General features: G+C 37.9%; 1 protein-coding gene across 5 annotated transcripts in view; it reads left to right on the forward strand.

The window, feature by feature from the left end:
• The first annotated feature begins 3,293 nt into the window (after window positions 1–3,293).
• The window catches only part of LOC576835 (insulin-like growth factor 2 mRNA-binding protein 1), a 40,731-nt gene continuing 23,009 nt past the window's right edge, over window positions 3,294–21,015 (forward strand). For 3 of the 5 annotated variants that reach the window (XM_030990475.1, XM_030990476.1, XM_030990477.1), the window contains exons 1-3: window positions 3,294–3,585; window positions 10,684–10,744; window positions 20,381–20,413. In XM_030990475.1, the coding sequence (XP_030846335.1) occupies window positions 3,411–3,585; window positions 10,684–10,744; window positions 20,381–20,413 (269 nt within the window). In that variant the 5' untranslated portion in view covers window positions 3,294–3,410. The remainder of the gene's footprint in view (window positions 3,586–10,683; window positions 10,745–20,380; window positions 20,414–21,015) is intronic. The other 2 variants (XM_030990478.1, XM_030990479.1) reach the window with 1 other exon arrangement.

Consider the following 21,015-nt stretch of genomic DNA (forward strand, 5'->3'; position numbering starts at 1 on the left):
TCCTCAACATCCACCCCCTCCCCTTGAACAAAAAGGTGGGGCATAATAGTGTCTTTAAAATCCTAAAAATCCCCTGTTGCCAACTAAAATATCCCTTGTTTGCCGGGGAGGCCGGGGAGGGGGGGGGGGGGGTGTGTTTGAACACCCAACATCCCCCTCGATACGACCTTGGGCTCAACACCCAGACATTCCTGCAGTGAGCACAGTTTGTCCTTGTGATCGAATGGCCCATAAAGTGTGCAAGATTTGGAACTACTGAATCACAAGAGTAAGAAAGAAGAAAGAGAGAGGGGCCCAAAGGAACTGGAAAAAAAAAAATTAAATATGATTGCCGCCCCCCCCCCCCCCCCCCCTCCGGCTGAGACTCTTTGCTTCTCCGCACTTCATCTAATGGTGCCCATTGCCCCATAAATGATCAGGAAACATCACAGCTTACAATAGCAGCGGCGGATCAAGTATTTTCTAAGGTAGGGGCGGGGAGGGGGCGAAGCCCACGTGCGAGTAAAGCGTACTGCATGGGTGGCGTCTATAGGAGGGGGCCAGGGGTTCCAGGGGGCGAAGCGCTAGGACGATCTCGAGTTTTTAGCAATTCAGAACCTTCAAGATAGCCTTCTTGAGCGATAGATATTTTAATCCATCACTCGCCCTATTAGTATTCTTCTTTTTTTTATTCCGTTGGAAATCAATTATCTCTCACATGCACACAATCATACCCTCTCTTAAAGTTGAAATACCCTTTTTTTTATAGAACAAAGCTAAAGGGTTGTCTTGGGAACCAGTTCTATCCTTAAGGGTAAGGTCCAGTGGCCCCATCTTAGGGGCCATATTCGGCCTTTATAAGAGACCTACCGGGGTCCAGGCATACATAGTCAATTATGACTGAATTGCCTTAAAACATAACCAAACAACAACAAAAACAACGGATGGAGTCCCTGCATGGACGCTCTCCCCTTTCGAGTTTTAGTAATTTAGAACCTTCAAGATAGCCTTCTTAAGTGATAGAAAATATCTCCTTGAAATTTGTACTTAATTTGCTCTATCTCATTGGAAATCAATCCTCTCTCCTAAGGACAATTTTACAGAGTAAATGGTTGTTATGGGAACCACTTCTATCTTCACGAATGTGGGTTCAGGGCCCCGCCCTATAGAGCCCCTGCAAGGAGTCAAGGGAGCGAAGCCCCCAGACGCTCTTAAGTTTTAACAATGAATGTTAAGAACCTTCAAGATGGACTGATAGTTGATTCGCCATTTATACCACAGCATATATATATATATATTTCTTTTTTGTTTAGTTTTTATGTATTTATCATCCAAACCTTTGTAAAACATCAACAATTTCGAATGCTAATAACATGTCATAACATATTTACAGTCATAGGGGGCGACCCTGGTCCCTGGGGGACGGGGGACACGTCCCCTCTCAATTTTGTTAGGGGGGGCATACGGTTCCCCCTGAAATAGTGCCAAAACAAAGTGTATAGCAAATACTGACTAAAGACTGTTTTTATATTTGTTTTATTCGACAAGCTTCCAACATACAGTGAATAGTACCAAAACAAAGTGTATAGCAAATACTGACTAAAGACTGTTTTTATATTTGTTTTATTCGACAAGCTTCCAACATACAATTACAACAATATACAAAAACAACACAAATATAATTACTAGACGGATTATATTTAAACGTCTTTGGTACTAACCCACTAACATGCAAAAAATCTTGATTTTTTTTTCTCAATCCACAAAGATATAAATATTTATGGATTTCTTCGAATGTTATTGCCCACCCCGGGTTGCCCACTAAGAGTTATGCAGTGGTATGTCATGATCAATGTACTTTGTATGAGAATTAATTCTTCTTATTTTAGTGTTATTATTATCATCATTATTTGATTATTTTATTGTACTGTAAACAGGGGCAGCGATTTCTTTTCATGACCGGGTGGGGGACTAATGCGATTTTCACTAGACTCAAACTCTCGGCGAGCTATCGTGGGTTATCCTGTTCAAGCTGACTTAATTTGATCTGTTATTCTTGTATATTGTTGTATGTTGGAAGCTTGTCGAATAATTATTTAATTTTGTTTTTGTTGTTGTTGTTAAGTCTAAACGCCGCATGCTTGGGCCCTCCAGAGCCTAAAAGTGTGTTGCAGTCTTTAGTCAGTATTTGCTATATATTTTGTTTAGGCACTATTTCAAATTGGGACCCCAAAAAGCTATGCTTATGAGTGGGGCCCTAATTGGGAATTTGGCATACCAAAAATACAATTTAACTTTTTACTTGGAATTGATTTTGGTAGAGAAGAACAACAATTGCATTACATTTCAATAAATGGACACTGTGGCTTGATGTTTCTTTTTTTTCTTTTTTGCATCAGTAAAGTGAACCGATAAACGTTGTTAAAGTTACTATATTCCTTCTATAGTACAATAGAAGGAATATAATAACAAACTTTTCATACAAAAATTAGGCAGTTTTTGTCATCAACCTTTAACAATGTTTATCGGTTCACTTTAATGCAAAAAAGAAAAAAGAAACATCGAACCACAGTGTCCGTTTATTAAAATGTAATGCAAGGTTGTTGCTCTTCTCTATATCCTGTTTTCTACATTTTCTTCAACTTTACAAAGGACGTGAATTGGACTGTTGGAACCTACCAACATAAATGTTTAAACATAAGAATAAGAAGTTGAAACATTTGTCATTTTTGCTACCAAAATCAATTCCAAGTAAAAAGTTACATTGTATTTTTGGTACATGTTATAAATTCCCAGGAGCCCCACTCACAAGCATAACTTTTTTGGGTCCCAATTTGGATCATGTTTGTTCGTCATGATTGCTATGTCTGGTGTTTTTTTATAAACTGAACTGAACTAAACTGAATCAAAACAGAATCACACTAGACTTGTTAACTAATAATCAATTCTGGATTTAAAAAATATAAGTCATATGGATCTATTTTCAATTTTCTGAGGAAATGAACCTAGCCAATGATATCTCTGACTAGGACATAGGTGGAGGCTCGATGGATATTCAGCCAATCAAAATACTAGAAAATGTGCGTGGGCGTCGTTTACGGTGTCAATTATGACGATGGAGGTCGTGACCACGTGGCCCCGGTACAGGAACTATGCGAAGCATGCGCATGTTGTATGGCTAAAAAGCCGTGAGAAAAAAAAAAGAGAAAAAAGTACTTTGTACGTACAGTACATGCGAACGTACGTACATGTGCGCGCGTCCAATATAACGTGTACTTTACTTGTAAAATCGAACATTCGCACGCTGCGCGCGCACCGGCTCAGCCCATTTATCACACACACAACTACCCACACACTTCTCTTCCCTCACACCGGAGACACATCTAAATTTCATAAATTTCCGTTCATTCCCAATTCAAATAATCAGCAAAATGAACAAGCTGTATGTAGGAAAACTTAGCCGTGATGTAACTGAAGACGAGCTTCGAAAACTCTTTGAGGACAACGACATCCCAGTCCAAGAAATCCTGATGAAGAAAAATGGATTTGCATTTGTGGACGTTTCCAACGAAGAGTTGGTCGAAAAGGCCACCGAAAAACTGAACGGTAAATTATAACATTTTAGTAACATATTGTGTTGTTTTCCTTTCTGTGTAAAACTCAGAAAGTTTTAGTCATCAATCTATATGAAGTGTGAATACCTGTTAATTTGTTTTCGATTTGTATGTTGCTTGAGTTTGCGAGGATGATATTGATAATTGATGAGCCTTTTCTGCCATGTGTGCCTGATTTTTCTGGATTCATGTTCGACAGGAAGTGAGTGGAATTGGAAGTGAAAGCTTCTATTCGCGTCCTGAACCTTGCCCATATTGGCGTGGTCCATGATCTGTTTTGTGTCACAACTGACACAAGTACAGTTATGAACCTAGAAGTCTATTTCACATTGGGCACCAAAAATCTCCACTCTCCAGTCCTGCCCCAGAAAAAAGAAAATCCATATAACAAATCTGACCACATTTTGTTTTCCCTTCAGCTAAGTTCCAGTTCCAGCTCAAGTGCCCGTTCAATAACTTACACATTCCAGGCCATGTAGATTTAGTCTAGCACAATGACTTTGTGTACCTTTTATATATAACTCTGCCTTTGTCATGTTGTCTTTGTTCCTGGTGCATGGTGTCATGACCTTTGATCCCCAAATAATAGTTTGTACTTGTAGTCCAGCAGTCTAAGAGTAAGACTACATTTAACATACATTTCATTGTCATTAAATAAAGAAGTGATTGGTCATAGATCTACTGATCATGCATCATTAATAATAATAATTATGTTTGCTTAGATCTATATAGCACCTTACACTATCAGAAGTCCCTATGCGCTCTACAAAAATGCAGCATAATTACCCTGGCTTTAGCAGTGCAGCAGTCAAGCGAGCTGCATTTCAAGGAATAAATTCCTACCAGGAATTGACTTCCATTGACTTCCATTGACTTCACCTGGGTTGAGTGTGGCAAATGTAGATCAATGTCTTGTCAAAGGACATTAGTGCAGCGGCGGGACTCAAACCGCGGACCTTGTGATCGACAGTCCGGCGACGTATCCACTCGACCACAACACCTCTACATGCATATCTGCAACACTGTTCCATCATGAATATCGGCTCAACTCAAATTCATTTGTGTTAAAAAATCATTCAAGACGGCCTGAACTTAGTCAAGTTACGATGGGCGACAAAAATGTTGTGTTTCATTAAGAATATTGACTCGCCTCTGGTACCTTTGAATTTCTACGTCTATGATTTTAATTTTAAAAAAGTGCATGAATTGAACTATGTCACCATACTACCTACGTGCGAAGATATATATTTTTTTTGTACATGTGAATTTGCCAAACAGCAACCGAACCATTGAACAGAACCTGAACATGACAGTTGAGTTATCCCCATCATCTTGGATTTTGGTGTTCCAAAAGACGTAGACTACATACTCCAGACTTTAATGCGAAAATTGACCCAACTTATTGTGATCAATTCATTCCTTTTTGACTAACAATTTCCACCAATGCTCAGTTAGCCATAGTGCTGAGTAATCTGTGACCCTTCACACCCACTAAAAAAAAATGGTAAAACATGGGGAAAATATACTAAAGATACAAAATAAAGTATGAATCCTGCTGCTCACAATGTGATGTTAACTCAAAAACTGCAAAGCGGTCCATAAGGAACAGAGTCCTGGGGGGTGTTTCACAAAGATCCTAAGTACAACTTAACACTAAGTTGGACTTAAAAATTATGGACAGCCATTGGAGCCTTAAAATGAAATATATTCAAAAGAAGAAATTCAAGTATTTTAGAATTTTTTATAAATTCCACAACAAGAATATGAAATCCCCTTAATGATAGAAAATATGAATGATTTGAATAAACATTTTATGCCTTTCAAAAATATTTTTACCAAATATTTTCAAAGACGCTAATGGCTGTCCATAATATTTAAGTCCAACTTAGAGTTAAGTTCTACTTAGGATCTTTGTGAAACACCCCCCAGGTCAGAAAAAGAGACAATGTGATATTTTAATTAATCAAGATATGAGGAAATTTAATGTTTAGATTGTCTGTAAATGAAAGTGATAACAAAAAAGTTCCAAGCTGGGTGGTACAGTGGTACTCAATTTAATGCTCATGAGATTCGTAAATTGGACAGCCAGCTCACCAGCTGCACCTAACCATGATTTAAAGGGGAACTAACCCCAAATATTAAGTGTAGATATTCTGTAAAACAAGATTAATTCATGCCTTTTGATGTACAATAAATCTTAGAAAAGTGTACAAGAGATATACATGAACTTATTTCTTGGCTTGATGTTATGCCCTTAGTTTTAGCATGACATTGGGTGCAGCCATTTCTAAAAAAAAATGTGACGTACTGTTTGGAGTCGTACATGTAATGTATCATAATCATGCACCAAGCTTTAATTGGAAAGATCTTTTAATTCTATTACAAAGCCTTTATTTTTCAATGAGGGAAAATTATAGCCGAGAGCCCGAGAAGGTAAAATTACATTTGGTGAAAAATATAAAATAGTAAGGCTGCGACGGGTAGTCGAATGCTCGAGTACCCGCACGGTTGACAACTACTCGGGTACGATTTCTCGTACCCGAATATTCAGCCACAAAAAAAAAAAAAAAAAAAAAAAATGTCCAGGCCCATGCTTACCCGTGCCAGGGAGAGCGGCGGCCGCTGGCATGGTACTGTCGGTAAAAATGTTTCCCAACTCAAGCACTGTCAAACTCACCACTCAAAAACTGGGACCAAATGTCCGGATTTCTGTTTGGACTCGGAGGACAATGGATTATTCTGCCATCTTTGGTTTTTAGAACAGCATTGTTTACTGTTATTATTATTAATATTAAATCGGCGCCTTCAACTGCAACTCGAAGTAAAATTGCATGCGTTTTCGGCGATACTGGTATACTGCACCAGTGGTATGGTGGTGGTGGCAAAAAAAGGAAAAAAAGAAAAAGAAAAAATTCAAAAAAATTATTAAAAAAACATGGCGTCCGAATATTCAAGTATTTGCTTGTAAGCCTGGGAGTGTACTCGGTTACCTCATTACACTGTTGTGCACAGCCTTATAAAATAGGGTAACAGTTGTAACTTGTTTATTTCAAAATCCTAAAATATAGCGGATGAAAAATTTATTTTATTTATGCAAAATCTTCACCTCGGAACAGCACCACCTTATTTATGCAATTTGTGTTCTGGCAATTGAAGTACAAAGGATAATAGCAGGTGAATGAAATGCTTCAACACCACAAACCCTGGGAAGGAAGCATCCTTCTTGTTTTCTTGTTTTCTTGTTTCTTGACTACAATCGACCGATTTAGGCTGGAGTCGGTACGGTCGATCACACCGGGACCCGACCGTTGCCGTCTGGTCCCGGTTTCGTTTTTTGAGAACCGACAGTCTCTCGGCAGGATTAATAAATCAGGTTGAAAGAAACATTAATGTTTGAATAATAAAACGGCTTTTCTAAAAAGTACTTCTTTACAATATACCGATTGAATAATTTTTAAAAGATAAAATAGATATTTTTTCTTCGATTTTGAACAACGCATGCTTCTTTTAAAAGCTGAAAATTACTTGGTAATCACAAGAAGTTTCGATACGGATAGTTGTTGCAAGGCAAGTTCAGACTAGTCTCGGAAAAATGCCATTCAGACTAGAAACCAAATACCACCCTCTACGGTAAAAAGCAGTATAACAAAGGGTTCGAGTATTTGCAGCAGGCCCCTTGCGATAAAAATGTACCCAGTTACAGTTACTCCTCGATTATCACAATTTATGTGGCATTTCTTGGGCGATTATTAAATTCTTTGTCCAAGTTATGTATCTGATTATGGTAATTTTGAGCAGTAGTTGTCTTTCCAATTGTGCTCTCGTAGTTTTAATGATTTTTTTCTCGTTACGATCACGTCTTTGTTTGGGTTCGTTCTGGCACGCATTACAACTAGTCTGAACTTGCCTTGCAACAGCTATCCGTATCGAAATTTCTTGTGATTACCAAGTAATTTTCAGCTTTTAAAAAAAAGCATGCGATGTTTAAAATAAGAGATAAATTTTGTCTTTAAAAAATTATATGATAGATATATTGTAAAGAAGAATTTTTTAGAAAGTCGTATTATTATTCTAACATTCATATTTTTTGACCAGATTTATTCAACCTGCATAAATCAAAATGGCGGCTCGAATGTTGTATCTCTATTTTTGCCCCAGTTTTTGTCTCGCCTGCGTAGCAAAAAGCGAGACATAGGCGCGGCTTTTCCGGTGACGGCGGCGGCGTCAACATCAAAAACTTAACCTAAGGTTAAGTTTCTGAATTTTTTATATAATTTTTAAAGTATAAGTTCTTAGTCAATGAAACTTTGACTATAGGGTAATCAAGTATTCCCAATCATGTGAGTAGAATTTCAGATCACAAAGTCAGGGTCAAAGGTCATTTCAGGTCAAAAGACTTGGACTATGTTGTAGCATCATCATCGAAAACTTAACCTAAGGTTAAGTTTTTGAATTTTTGATATAATTTTTAAAGTATAAGTTCTTAGTCAATGAAACTTTGACTATAGGGTAATCAAGTCTCTCCAATGATGTAAGTAGAATTTCAGGTCACTAAGTTAAGGTCAAAGGTCATTTAAGGTCAACAAACTTAGACTTTGTTGTGGCATCAACATCAAGATTTTCAAAATGCTTCTTCTTCGTTATTTTTCAACCCATTTTGATTCTGATTTTGATTCTGATTGTTTCATATGATAGGGCTAGGAGGGGGATTTAAAATTTCTTCACAGAATAGTGAAACTCATTATCTATGCTAATTTATGCAAATTTATTTGAAATCACAAAAAAGGCTTCGTCTCCTTTATTTCTCGACCGATTTTGACTTGGTTTGCTTCATATCGTAGAGCTAACTTTGGTACACTAAACTTAAACACATAATTCGAAATTGTTCTCCATTAATTAATTATGGTAATCTATGCAAATTTATTCCAAAAATAACAAAAATTGCTTCTTTTCCCTCTTTTCTTGACCGATTTTGATTTGGTTTGCCTTATCTGGTAGAGCTAAATTTGGAACACTAAACTTCTACACAGATTTGTGAGATTTTGCTCCATTGATTATTTATGGTACTTTATGCAAATGAAATGAAATTATGTCCCTTCCAGGGCATCAAATTTTTATTTTTTGACCAGTTCAAAAGTGTACCACATAAAATTTACGATATTTGTTGTTGCGAAATGCGGATGAGCGCTACGTCATTGACGTTCTGGTTTATCATATTGAATTGCGTTATGCAGGCGAGACCGCCGAGAGCGTTTCCCTTGTTTTACTTTTAAAGGCATGATAATGGCACTAAACATCACCAATCATGGATGAAAATAATGTCAAATTGAAGAATATACCGATCTGAGCTGAGGTATGCATGTGTTGATTTATTTGATTGATAAAAAAGGTCACTTTTAAGGGACATACTGTACTGATGATAATCATGATATGCGCTTTTTATAGAGGCAAGGGACAAATCCTGCGAGCTGATTTCGGGACACCGGGTCCCGATTGGTACAAGGCCGTCGGGACCCGGTTTATGAAAATCCCAACATGACTCAGGCCTAGACCGATTTGCTATTTCCGTTTAGAAATTATATCAGAGCTCCATATTCTCATAGTCGCAGCTACCATGGCATGGCCTTAGGGGCTCTTCGAAATATTTGAAATTTACCGGGAGCATTGGTAAATTTTTGATTTCTCGAAAGCAGCAGTGTTTTAGAGGCTAAATTTTCTAGTCCTTATAATACATCCACAGGGGCATCGAAATATATCAAAATTTTAAAGAATTAGTACTATCCATTCAATTTTCAAAATTTCCCAAAACTTTGCATCACCGGTACCTTTAAGATGCAATGGAACTCATGATTTGAATGAATGCACAACAAAAGGTAAACATAAATATTTTTGATGTAATGAAGAACATTCAGCTACCTGTCAGGGATGTACATACTACAAGGAAGCGAAACAAAAACAACAAAAAAAATCTACTGACCTTCACACAAGCAACAAAGCAATATGGTGAAACAAATAAACAAAATGTTGGAACAGAATTAGTTATGTAAACAAGCAAATGTCAAAAGAATGCATGACATTGAGACAAATAAACCCAAACCAAAGGGAATTGCTGCCTTTACTGGAGCCTACACTGCTTTAGCCATAAGTTAACACACATCAAATTTGAGATGATAGAACAAAACCACCGGACCTCTATCATTTAATGTGGATATTGATTTTTTAATCTTTTTATAGCCTTTGTTTATTTTGGAATATCTGAAATAATATTGCAAGTTTTCAGGTCTGGTTCCAGGTAATAAGTCCCGAGTACAGGCTTTTCCTGCTACGTCCCAGCACAAGGTATATGCATAGACGGTGGTACGTCTATGGTATATGGCATGAGTCACACAGGTGGCATGAAAATTTGTTACAAAGTTCCAGGAATAAAAGGTGTATAAAGAACAGTAGTTTGTATGTAACATGGATTGTTTCTATGGTGGACAACAGGCCTGATGGTAGAAGAGGAAGAAAAAAATAGATGAGATGGATCACAAATTATTTTTAACCCCAGACTATCCAAACTTAAACTTGGAAGTGATAGTTTTGCTTGGAATTGTATGAAGCCAGATTTTGTTCAGACTGGCCAAATAACAAAAATGAAGAGTTTCTCGTCCCCGCCTGCCTCCTTTTTGGCAGCCACCTCCATTTTAGCCGCCACCTCCTTTTTAAAACTTTTTACAATTTTTTTGTAAAGTCCCCCCCCCCAAAAAAAAATAAAAATAAAAATAAAATAAAGACACCCTGTGATATACATTTTGAATAGTGACACAAACCATTTGTTTTGTCATACATTGAATCAGTATACTCAAATAGCACAATATCTGTGAATAAATACATGTAGGCTTGGCCAGCTATAATTAGCATGGAAGCCATCTTAGAAGAAAAAAAGGTGCAAAATAGTAAATAGTATTGCCCTTTTTTTAAAAGTCTGGATGAGAAACATGTTATTTTTGTTATTTGGCCATTATTTTGATGTTTGTTGTTATGACCAATCCTCCAATTTTCATTGAAAAATGATGCTCATGTTTGGCTTTTGTTTGTGTATTTGCAGGTTATCATCTACAAGGAGGGCACATCAAAGTCGAGCCATCAGTTCCAAGGAAAGCAAGAAGGTACTACCAACAAACTGCCTTTTTTCATGATTCAATTCTCATTCTGATGTTCTATCCTTGCTTGTAATTTATGATAGGTATCTTGTAACATTCTTTTTTTTCCATAGATAGAATGGAAGTTATTTGTTTGTTATTTGGAAGTTATGAAATGGTTTAAAATGATTCACATCACTATCTGTTTTAGGTTTCATGATGGGCAGTAATGCCAATCTAAATAGAGGTAGAGGTGACCGTGAAAGTTACCTGTAGATAACCCTGTAGGCTGCGACGGGTAGTCGAATGCTCGAGTACCCGCACGGTTGACAACTACTCGGGTACGATTTCTTGTACCCGAATATTCGGCCGCAAAAAAAAAAAAATGTCCAGGCCCACGCTTACCCGTGCCAGGGAGAGCAGCATCCGCTGGCATGGTACCGTCGGTAAAAATGTTTCCAAACTCAAGCACTGTCAAACTCACCTTTCAGAAACTGGGACCAAATGTCCAGATTTCTGTTTGGACTTGGAGGAAAATGGATTATTCTGCCATCTTTGGTTTTTAAAACAGCATTGTTTACTGTTATTATTCTTATTAAATCGGCGCCTTCAACTGCAACTCAAAGTAAAGTTGCATGCGTTTTCAGCGAGCTGCGCGAGGGACCTGAGAAACTGCCGAGTGGTATGGTAGTGGCAAAAAATGAAAAAAAAGGGAAAAAATCCAAAAATCCAAAAATTAAAAAAAAATCAAAAAAATTCAAAAAAAATCAAAAAAATTCAAAAAAATTCAAAAAAATTATAAAAAAACATGGCGTCCGAATACTCGAGTATTCGCCTGTGAGCCTGGGAGTGTACTCGGGTACCTCATTACACTGTTGTGCACAGCCAATAATCGGATCAGGGGGCCGATCGCTGGCCAATATACATGAATCGGATGATTAATTCTAATCGCTGATCAATAAAAAAATAATTGAAAGAGAAAGAAAAAAAAAGGGAAGTTTTGGGCTATCAAATACTAAAAAAAACATGCCTAGCTGGGATTATTTTGTTATCTGGAGTTGTTGTAGACCATGATATTAGGTGCCTTTCCATGACTTTGAAATTAATAAAGATTAGAAGAGGCAAAACATGCAAGCCACCAATTTGTATTTCATTGTCATTATAATCCAAAATGGCATGTTTTCGGCTCTTCTTTTAGACCAATCTTTATTAATTTAGAGATCACAGGGTCATGAAAATGTTAAAAAATCCTAGAAAATGAAACTATTGCACACTTTTTAATGAAACATGTGAGATAGTCTTAGTGAATGAATCATATGTGTGACTATGTCGGACAGCTCACTTGGATTAGGATTTAGGAGCGAGTTGTTAGTATACAAATAAGTGAATTTTGCGAGTGCATGAGTGAATATTTACTCACGCAGGTGAAGATAAATAGGACAATGAACGGGACCTGGTGAGTTCATTGTCCGTCTCATTGTGACTTAACCAAGTTCAGTGTATATCACTCATGCACGTGTTTCAAAACATGAATTATTTGTTTAATAAGATGGGTCTATAAATATGAGTAAAAAGCCGAGAAACTGACTGCAAACCCAATCAAAAAGTCAAGAGTTGGTCGCACAATCATGGCGGCTGCCATTTGCCAGTTATATTTTTGTGATAGTAATACATGTATGTACAGCGCCATGAGCGTCAGAGCCTGGCGGATACCGGCGCTATATGAATATCCATATTATTATTATTATTATTGATGTCACATCATGTAATGCGTGCAGTCAAACGGTAGTAAATGTACAATTCGAGTCTCGGTGTGCACAACATCCTGTCCTTGCCATATGAAATCCCGTCCATGACATCACGCCAGAAACTTTGATCAAGACTGCGGCACGGAGCTTGCAGTTGCATACTATTGCGCACAACTTGCATACTAAAGCGCAGAAAAAAATTAATCATATCAGCAAGTGATTTTAATACGGGTTTGTCTTTTAACATAACATAAACTATTAGTTTAAGATTGGTTTCCCTCTAGTAAAAGCCTAAGTAAATTCTCCTTTGTCTCTTTGTTTTGGAAATGAAAAATATTGGAGGGGTAAGAAACAATTCTTTCGAGATGGAAAGGGTGCATTTGTTTGGGTAAGAAAGTCATGAACTGTTATTATATCCTGCTGTGACTAGATTTCTGCTTAACATATGTTGCAAAATGAAGACAGTCAACTGCATGCATGTACTACTGCGCTTCCAGTCTGCGCTGGCTGGCTGGTGCTGGCATGCTGATTTCCTTTCCCCGTACAATGTGTTCTATACATCATGTACAGTACATAGGCTCCAAACAGTCAGGTCTACACACTCAGTCTCACACACACACACACACCCCCATAGGCTATGCAACCAAACACATGCATACAGTACACAGCATTGAAAGGTAGAAAGGGCAGCCAGGCGAAGCTATTGCCCACACATAACCTCCGTATGACCTTGTAGATTCTACATGTCAGCATTCCATAGTGATTTGCTATGTGCTAGCTCTGTCTAGAGCGACTACCATGCAAGCCTGCCTTTGATTCAGCGTAGTAAGCTTACTGCATGCGTTTACGGGTTTCATTTGTATGGAACCTCTTGTACACGTGGTAGTAGGGAAGTGGGAGTTTACGGGTAGTACACAGAATTAGCTCTCTGTGAATCATGTAGGTCTACCGATTTGATCTATCAAACCTTTCATGAAATTGGAGAATTGAATCAAAATTATAAAATGGGTTCTAGAAATGGTAGAATGTAGGCATTAAATTGGTCAATTGACACCATCCGATCGTGCATGATTCTTTTCTACCATGCAAAAAAATTCCTATTACAAAATGATAACCAGCTGCTAAAAGTGAAAATGCTCAGCAAAGATGCGTGTAACATTAGCTTGTACAAAGTGAGGTGCGATAAAGCTAAAGGTACTTAGTAACATTGTGATGGCTGATTTCACAAATTTGTTGAATCAGGATGCAAAACACGTAAAATTATGTTTGTATGTATGGATTATCCAACTACGATACCCCAAATCCGAAATTAATTCACGCAATATGAAGATTTTTAACAAAGTTCAACGGGTTTTCGAACGGGCGTCGATGTGCGGCGCTTCTGAATCTAAATTCTCCCAACCATTTTTTGAATTTTCCCAACCGTTTTTCCACGAAAAAAAGACGGAAAAACAGGCTATAAAAAATCTGTCAACACTTAATGTCTGGAATGGAATGTAGAGCCATTTTATTGCTTTGTGAGATTTCCATTCACCTAAAATGTAATTAAATTGTAATAATATATTTGGGAGAATTAAGGAATCGATAGGATCAGTTTTTCCCAATTTGTACCATGAATAATGGTCCGTTTTCGCTCAAATTTTCAGATTATCTTTAATTGTACATTTAGCATTGAAGTCACTGCCTTAGCACCACTATCTCTCATCTGAACAATGTTACAAAGTCCCTTAAAGGCGGGGTTAAGTGCATGGAGTTGAAAATGGCAAAAACATTAATGTGCAGTACACTGAGACATGCATAATATACTCATACCTGCCAACCACTCCGATTTAGGCGGAGTTACTCCGCTTTTTTCATACCCACTCCGAATTCCGATTGCATGCCTCAAAACTCCGATTTTTTGTAATTTTAAAATATTTTTAAAACAAACGACTGTTGCATAAGACTAAAGCATAACACAGCACTGATAACCAGATCACGCCTTACGGGGAAACGATAAACATAAGTACTTTATATAGCGAATGCCGCCTTATCACATAGCCTCCGCACACAGCGCTGCATGTCGCACGCATTCACTCATAGGTTCACTGAATTTGACTACACTGGATAGACACTTTCGCGCACATGGTCCGTCCGCCGCCATCTTGTTTAATTCCAAAACAACACGGCCGCTACGTATGCTACGTGCGTTCGTGCCTTTTGAGGGGAGCATGGGGGTAGATGATCGTGCGCATGGCGCCCGCAATATAGTAGCGAAGACTTCGGTGATTCAGCGGGCGCATTGCAAGTGCAGTGCGGTATACGGTGTGTTGTTGTTCATGAACGCCGGGCCTAGCGGCCTGGGCTGTATGGTGTGTCTGTGGTACTGGTGAGTGTACGTGTGCGTTTGTAGAATACGAGCTCTGCCATTTGACTGTGGATTCGAATTTGCCATTCGACGCTTGAACGAGGTGTTTTCTTCCTGAATATTATCATGGATTCACTCAAAAGAGCGAGTACCCGAGAAGGAGATCCTTTGACTGGAAACAGATTTTTAAAAACGTTTTTATGCACATCTTTATTTTGGACTTAATATGGTAGGTTCGAAATGCAGTAAGAGTGATTGGGTGTTTGTGTACGTTTTGCGCGAAAATTATGCTGCGGTGTCTTGCGTTACGGAAAGACCCCCATTTGTTACGGACAAATATGGTAAATGTTACTGACAGCCATCCTATAGGGTTGGCATCTCTGCCCCCCCCCCCCCCCCCAATCTACGGGCTACTACCCCAATCCTTCGGTGGTTCGCGACCTCGTAGTCCATCCAGAAAAATTTACTCCTAATTTCTCTTGTCTCAGGTTGGCAGGTATGTATACTGTGTGCCATTGAAAGAAATGGCAGCGATTCTGGGTATTTTGATCGGGTTTGTTGCTCATTTCTTAAGTTACTATTAATATTCATATTGTAGACTGGTTGTGTGAAACAAATAATTGTTGTTTTTGAAGCTCATGCATTATTGATGTACATGTATGCACCGCACATGGTTGGTCACAATGGGCCTGATAATGAACTTGACAAGTTTCGTTCATTGTTTGATGATGACTCGACCCACGTGTAGTGCATATCCACTAAAGCACTTGCAAAGTGCAAACATGATTTTTTTTTATATATATTTTTTTTTATTGTGTACCATTATTCTAAAGTAGCCTTTGGACTTAGTGAGAGCAGAAACGCTAAGAAACAAGTTATCAGAAATTTGATCAAAGAATAAGTGGGGAGATGTGACATTTAATATTGAGAAACTCCCTGGAATAAGGAAGCTATGAGTATGAACTTTTAACCTGACCTTTCTAATTGACAGTACCGTGATTTGTCTTCTCGTAATTGAGAAAAGTGACATTTACTATATATCATACAAATGTAACAACTTGAGAAGTGCATGTTGATGTAGTCCATCATTGCACATTGTGATCTAAATTGGGAGGTTCTCCACATTGAGTATGTTCAAAGTTTTTAACTTCCTGATTCTATGTTTTTACTGGAACATTCGCAAGTTCCCTTGAAGGTTCATTTCCTTTTAAAGAGATAATTGAGTTCAGGTAAAGGTGAGAAATAATTTGCGAGCTTTTAATTCTCCTTTTTTTAAAATCCCATGCAGAGCAGTAGCAGTAAGACATTAAAATGATTGCTTTTGGAAATGTTAATAACAAGAAAGAGGTCAGAGCATTAGGCCAGTTTTAAGGCCATGTCCTCATAATATCGGCAGCATGCAGTTCTTTTCACCAATTTTTTTTTACAGTATGACTGAGTAAGCTGGATATCATTTTGACGACTCAAAAATATTACAATTCCAAAATATTATTATGAACTTACAATACATGTAGGCCTACATTAAACCTTTCCATTAACTTTTAGACCTTTTCTTTCACTGTACCATCACATAACGAGTACTCAACATAATTCTTTATTTATTGGCATCTAAATACATATGGATATTTGCCATTAACCAGACAGACACATAAATGTCTATCAGACCGTACTCTTGAATGAAAGCTGACTTCTTTGTCCTGCCATTAGTGTGCAGTTCTGTTCATCCATTCATAGAAAAACTAACAAAGTCCCCATCCTCTATTGTCAAGTTAATCTACCCTGTTTAAAGTATATTCTAACTGTACATTCAGTCTGCACATTGATGTAGGCCTGGTAGCACCAGCTAAAATTTGTTACTTCTTTTGTAAGGTTGATAAATCCACAAGACCACAAAGGATCAAGCTGTCTTTGGACTTACAGCATGTACAGTGTGTAAGAATTCTGTTGCACCTAAAAATATGTCTGAGGCCACATTTAGATCCAGTCTCCCCAAAGACCCCAAAATGGCAGAAAAGGCAAGCTCTAAAATGCTAAACTAGGCCCAATTTAGATACAGTACATGTGTACCATGGACCCACATGTACTACTACTACTCGCAGTAGATCCATGTGTGTACACAGTCTTTTTTGCGGGGGAGTACCCTTGTATACAGTCTAATGATTTTGCCCTGGAAATAATTGTACGTCAACCGCTCCATCCCGTAGCGTAGCACTCTAGCTTGCGTAGTGTTTCTTGCTTGATTCACAAGTCACTGTTCTTTTCGTGTAACTTGTGGACATTTTACTACCTGTGTAATAAACTTATCGGTCATCTACGCAAGTATGAGTACACATGTAGTCAAAACTGGTCTATTTTAAACCTTGGTTTAATGTTAAACCTTTACATCATGGTTATATTGTTGAGAAGTGTAATTATGAATGTACAGTATGTTTCATTTATGTTTCAATCTAGTAAAGTAATTATTAGTGCACTTATTACATGTGGTGAGTTGATTCCTACATTTTCTTATGTATAAAAAATATTCTGTTTGCAAATGCACAGGGGTGAAACAAATGTGCATTGTATTTTATTCATTCATTTTTTCAATGAAAAATGTTTTATTCATAGCAGTTTTCCTTGTTTGCTTTTGGATTGATTGTGCATGAGCCCGAGGTAGGCACAATGAATGAATGGTTATGTAGCCGGGGTAGGGTGTGAAGGAACCATATGGAACAGCAGGGACACAGGAAGTATGCACAATTAGGCCCAGCCACAATAGTCGTTGCAAAATGGCCTCCACATTATTCTAAAGTACAATAGAAGGGGAAAAAAAATGTAGATCCACTCTAAACTAGAGAGATTTTGATCACTCTGTACTCTGTAGGTGACAATTTTGTGAAAATTCAAACTTAATTGGCGATTTTCTGTCTTGTACGTTCAACACACGTGGTTTGAGCTGCCCAAAACATGGGCGTGATTAAATTTCACCTGTCTTTCCATTGCCAGTAACTGGATCCAACATAATAGTAATGGGACCACAGGAGTCAGGCCAGGCTGGGTCCCGGAAACCTCCTGGTCTTGGCTTCTGGTCCAATTCCGGGCCAATTCGGGTTGGAAGTTGAATTTGTGAAGACCCCCAAAACCTGAAAAAAAATCATAGCACTTCACAACAACTGCCACCCTGAGTCATCTTCAATAGAATCTGGCTTACAGTATCTTGGTTTTCATGAATTCAGATTATGATCATTCATTCACACCGTTCTTCAATATTTGTATGCCTCTGCCCCATGAAGGTTGTGCCAAAGGAATTATTTTATGTATTGTCCGTTCGTCCCGCTTTCTTGTTATCGCAACATCTCAACAGGCCTTAAATTTCGTCATTTTTAGGGCAAGGCCAGTTTGGCCTTGAGTACCTCATATTTTTAAGGGCACCAAGGCCAAAATATTTTTACAAAAAGGGCATCGAGGCCAAAATATTTTACAAAAAGGGCATCGAGTACGAGGCCAAAAAAATTGATTCTATTTTTGTTAGATGTCATGTGTATTTTATGAAACTTGTGCGGGATCAATTTCCCATGACTTTTAGCACCAGCTTCTTCACAGAATGTATAGAGGTCTACGGTACATACAAACAAGGCAGCGGCCCGCAAGCCTTAGATTTAGCAGCCAGGAGCAAGGGGCAATTTTTTTTTTAAGTTGCCCTTTGCCACGGGAATTTACCAGAGCAAGGGGCAATTTTCCAAAAACAGATAGGCCCCTTATCTAATCATAAGTTCAAAGAGAGTCTACAAAATGTTAATTTCATAATGTGAATAGATCGAACGATCAATTTAATAACTTTTTAATCTTAACAATATGAACAGGAAAGATTGATTAAGAACATCAAACTTGCACATTAAACAGTATTTTAAAGTAACTAAAAATATTGATGAGCAAATGAATAAATAAATTGTCAATTTCACAAACATCGAAAGTCAGAAGGACTTGGCAAGTTTACCGGGCCGGGTATCCCAAATCAAAATCGCACCTCACACACAAACCTTCCGCCACTCTCTCGGTACTACTACTAGTAGTAGGAGCAAATTTGAAGAAATTATCTTTTTAACCGTTGTATAGAAAGGTCTAGATAGGCCTAACTAATGAAATAAGATGTAAAAATGTCCTTATAGACATTCGACAGCTGAAAGTGACACGCTCAGCTCAGTTGCGTAACGTGCATTCACGAAACCAAAATCGTTCCTCGCACACACACTCTCGCCACTTTTGGTGGGAAGCTGTCGGGCTGGAAGTTTGCCAGCGAAACCGATGCACCCTCGGAATTTTACCGGGACTCGAAACGTTCGTCTTGGGAAGCTGGCGGGGTAGCTTTTTGAAGCGAGGTCGGCTGGTGGCAAAATGAGAGTAACTGCGATCGAGAACATCGTAGGTGTTCTTAACTTATTAATAAGATAATTCTAAATTCTATTTGAGATAAAATAATAAACTAGACCTACAAACAAACCTCGACAGATCTCTAATAACTATTTAAATGCTTGTTTATTTCTCCATTTGACGATTTGTTTTCTTGATCCTGGCCTTCAATTTGTACGTGCGTGCGTCAACAGCATGCACCATATGCATATCATCCGATCGCACGTGCGCAAGCGCTAGCGCATTGCCTATATAATAACAAAGGGCGCATTTTCACGGCACTTGCACTAAATACGAAGCTAGAAGAGAGCTCGTGGGCGGCAACCTGTTCGTGATTCGTGTATTTTTACTGTTCTAATAATTTATGGAACATTTTCACGGAAAACACTTGCGCCTTGCCGTCTAGTTTTAGATGATTATGGGCGCAATTGGTGGTTTTATGTGCGCAAATTAAAAAAAAAAAGGGCACGTCCAGTTGGAAAAAAAGGCACGTCGGCCAGTTTGATAAAAAAGGGCACGGCCTTTTTGGCCGTGAATTTATCTTTTTTTGGGAGGGCACCGCGGCCAGTCATAGGGGCATCGACGGCCTGGCCGTCGATGGCCGTCGATTAATTTAAGGCCTGTCTCAAGAACAAATTAAGATGTGAAGTTCATACTTTGTGATCATCGTAGGAAGGTGATCCATCTAGATTTTGCAGTGACTCAAAAACTGATTGAGCCATAAACTTCAAGTTTTGTATCAGCATGCATCTTTGTAGTTAGACATTGATTAGATTTGGGATAAAAGAAGGTCAAATGTCAATTTACATGAAATTCATGCGTTTAAAACAAAAATGTTTATGACCAAATCAATAACTACCTTAAGCTATCTTGCTGTGAACTTAAGCCTGTAAGTGTAAAATGTACATGTTATTTTCTTGTCATGGTGCAGCCTCGGGTCAAATTCAGCCTATTCAGGTGTATTTCAAATACATGACTCCCTCGAATACCGGTATGTTATCTCAATAATCTCACAATTTGTTTTTTATGGAATAAAATAGGCTGAAACTATTTGTATTTCTCTAGTTGATAACTATTTTACCATTTTATCATGGTACATGTAACAGTTACCATTATAATTTTGTTGTACTTTTTACCCCATCTAAAACTGTGTGAATTGTCATGTGCTTTCCCCAACAGTCAAATGGAGAATGGATCCACAGGAAACCAGGGGTACGTTGATCAATGATTACTCCTCACCATCTTGCTTTCTTTATAATAGTAGTTGAGAAACGCTTGCTGTTTTCTAGCTTTTGAACTTTCTATTTATTATTGTTGTTTGTGGTGGGTTTGTTGTTTGATACCTTAACCTTCCTCTCCTTCCCTGTTGTTGGTTGTGTTGTTGATTGCTAATACAGGCCTGATAATTACCCATTTTAAATCAGTTTCCAGATTCTTTTTTTCCTGATTTTTTTCCTCATTTGTTTCTTTCTTCCTAATTTGTTTTACTTCCCCAATTTAAAAAAAAAAAAAAAAAAAAAAAAAAAAAAAAAAAAAATTCCTCCCGATTTTATCCTGTTTTTTTCCCTTAATTATTAAGGGGGCGTGGTTGAGGGGAAAAGAATTTTTTTTTATTATTTTTTTTTTTAGTGCTCTTTATCACCCTTGGCTAATAGTAATACTGTGAAACCTTGCAGCACACAGACATTGTTTAATCGTGCTTATACCTGATTGTTTCCTTTGTGATATTTTTATTCCCCTTCCCATTTCTCCTAATTTATTCTACCAGCAAACAATAACGAAATCACCAGTTGCCATAATCACTTCATTAGTAG

Source organism: Strongylocentrotus purpuratus, unplaced genomic scaffold (genome assembly GCF_000002235.5).
Source record: "Strongylocentrotus purpuratus isolate Spur 01 unplaced genomic scaffold, Spur_5.0 spur5_scaffold_19, whole genome shotgun sequence".
In the NCBI taxonomy this organism is placed as follows: domain Eukaryota; kingdom Metazoa; phylum Echinodermata; class Echinoidea; order Camarodonta; family Strongylocentrotidae; genus Strongylocentrotus; species Strongylocentrotus purpuratus.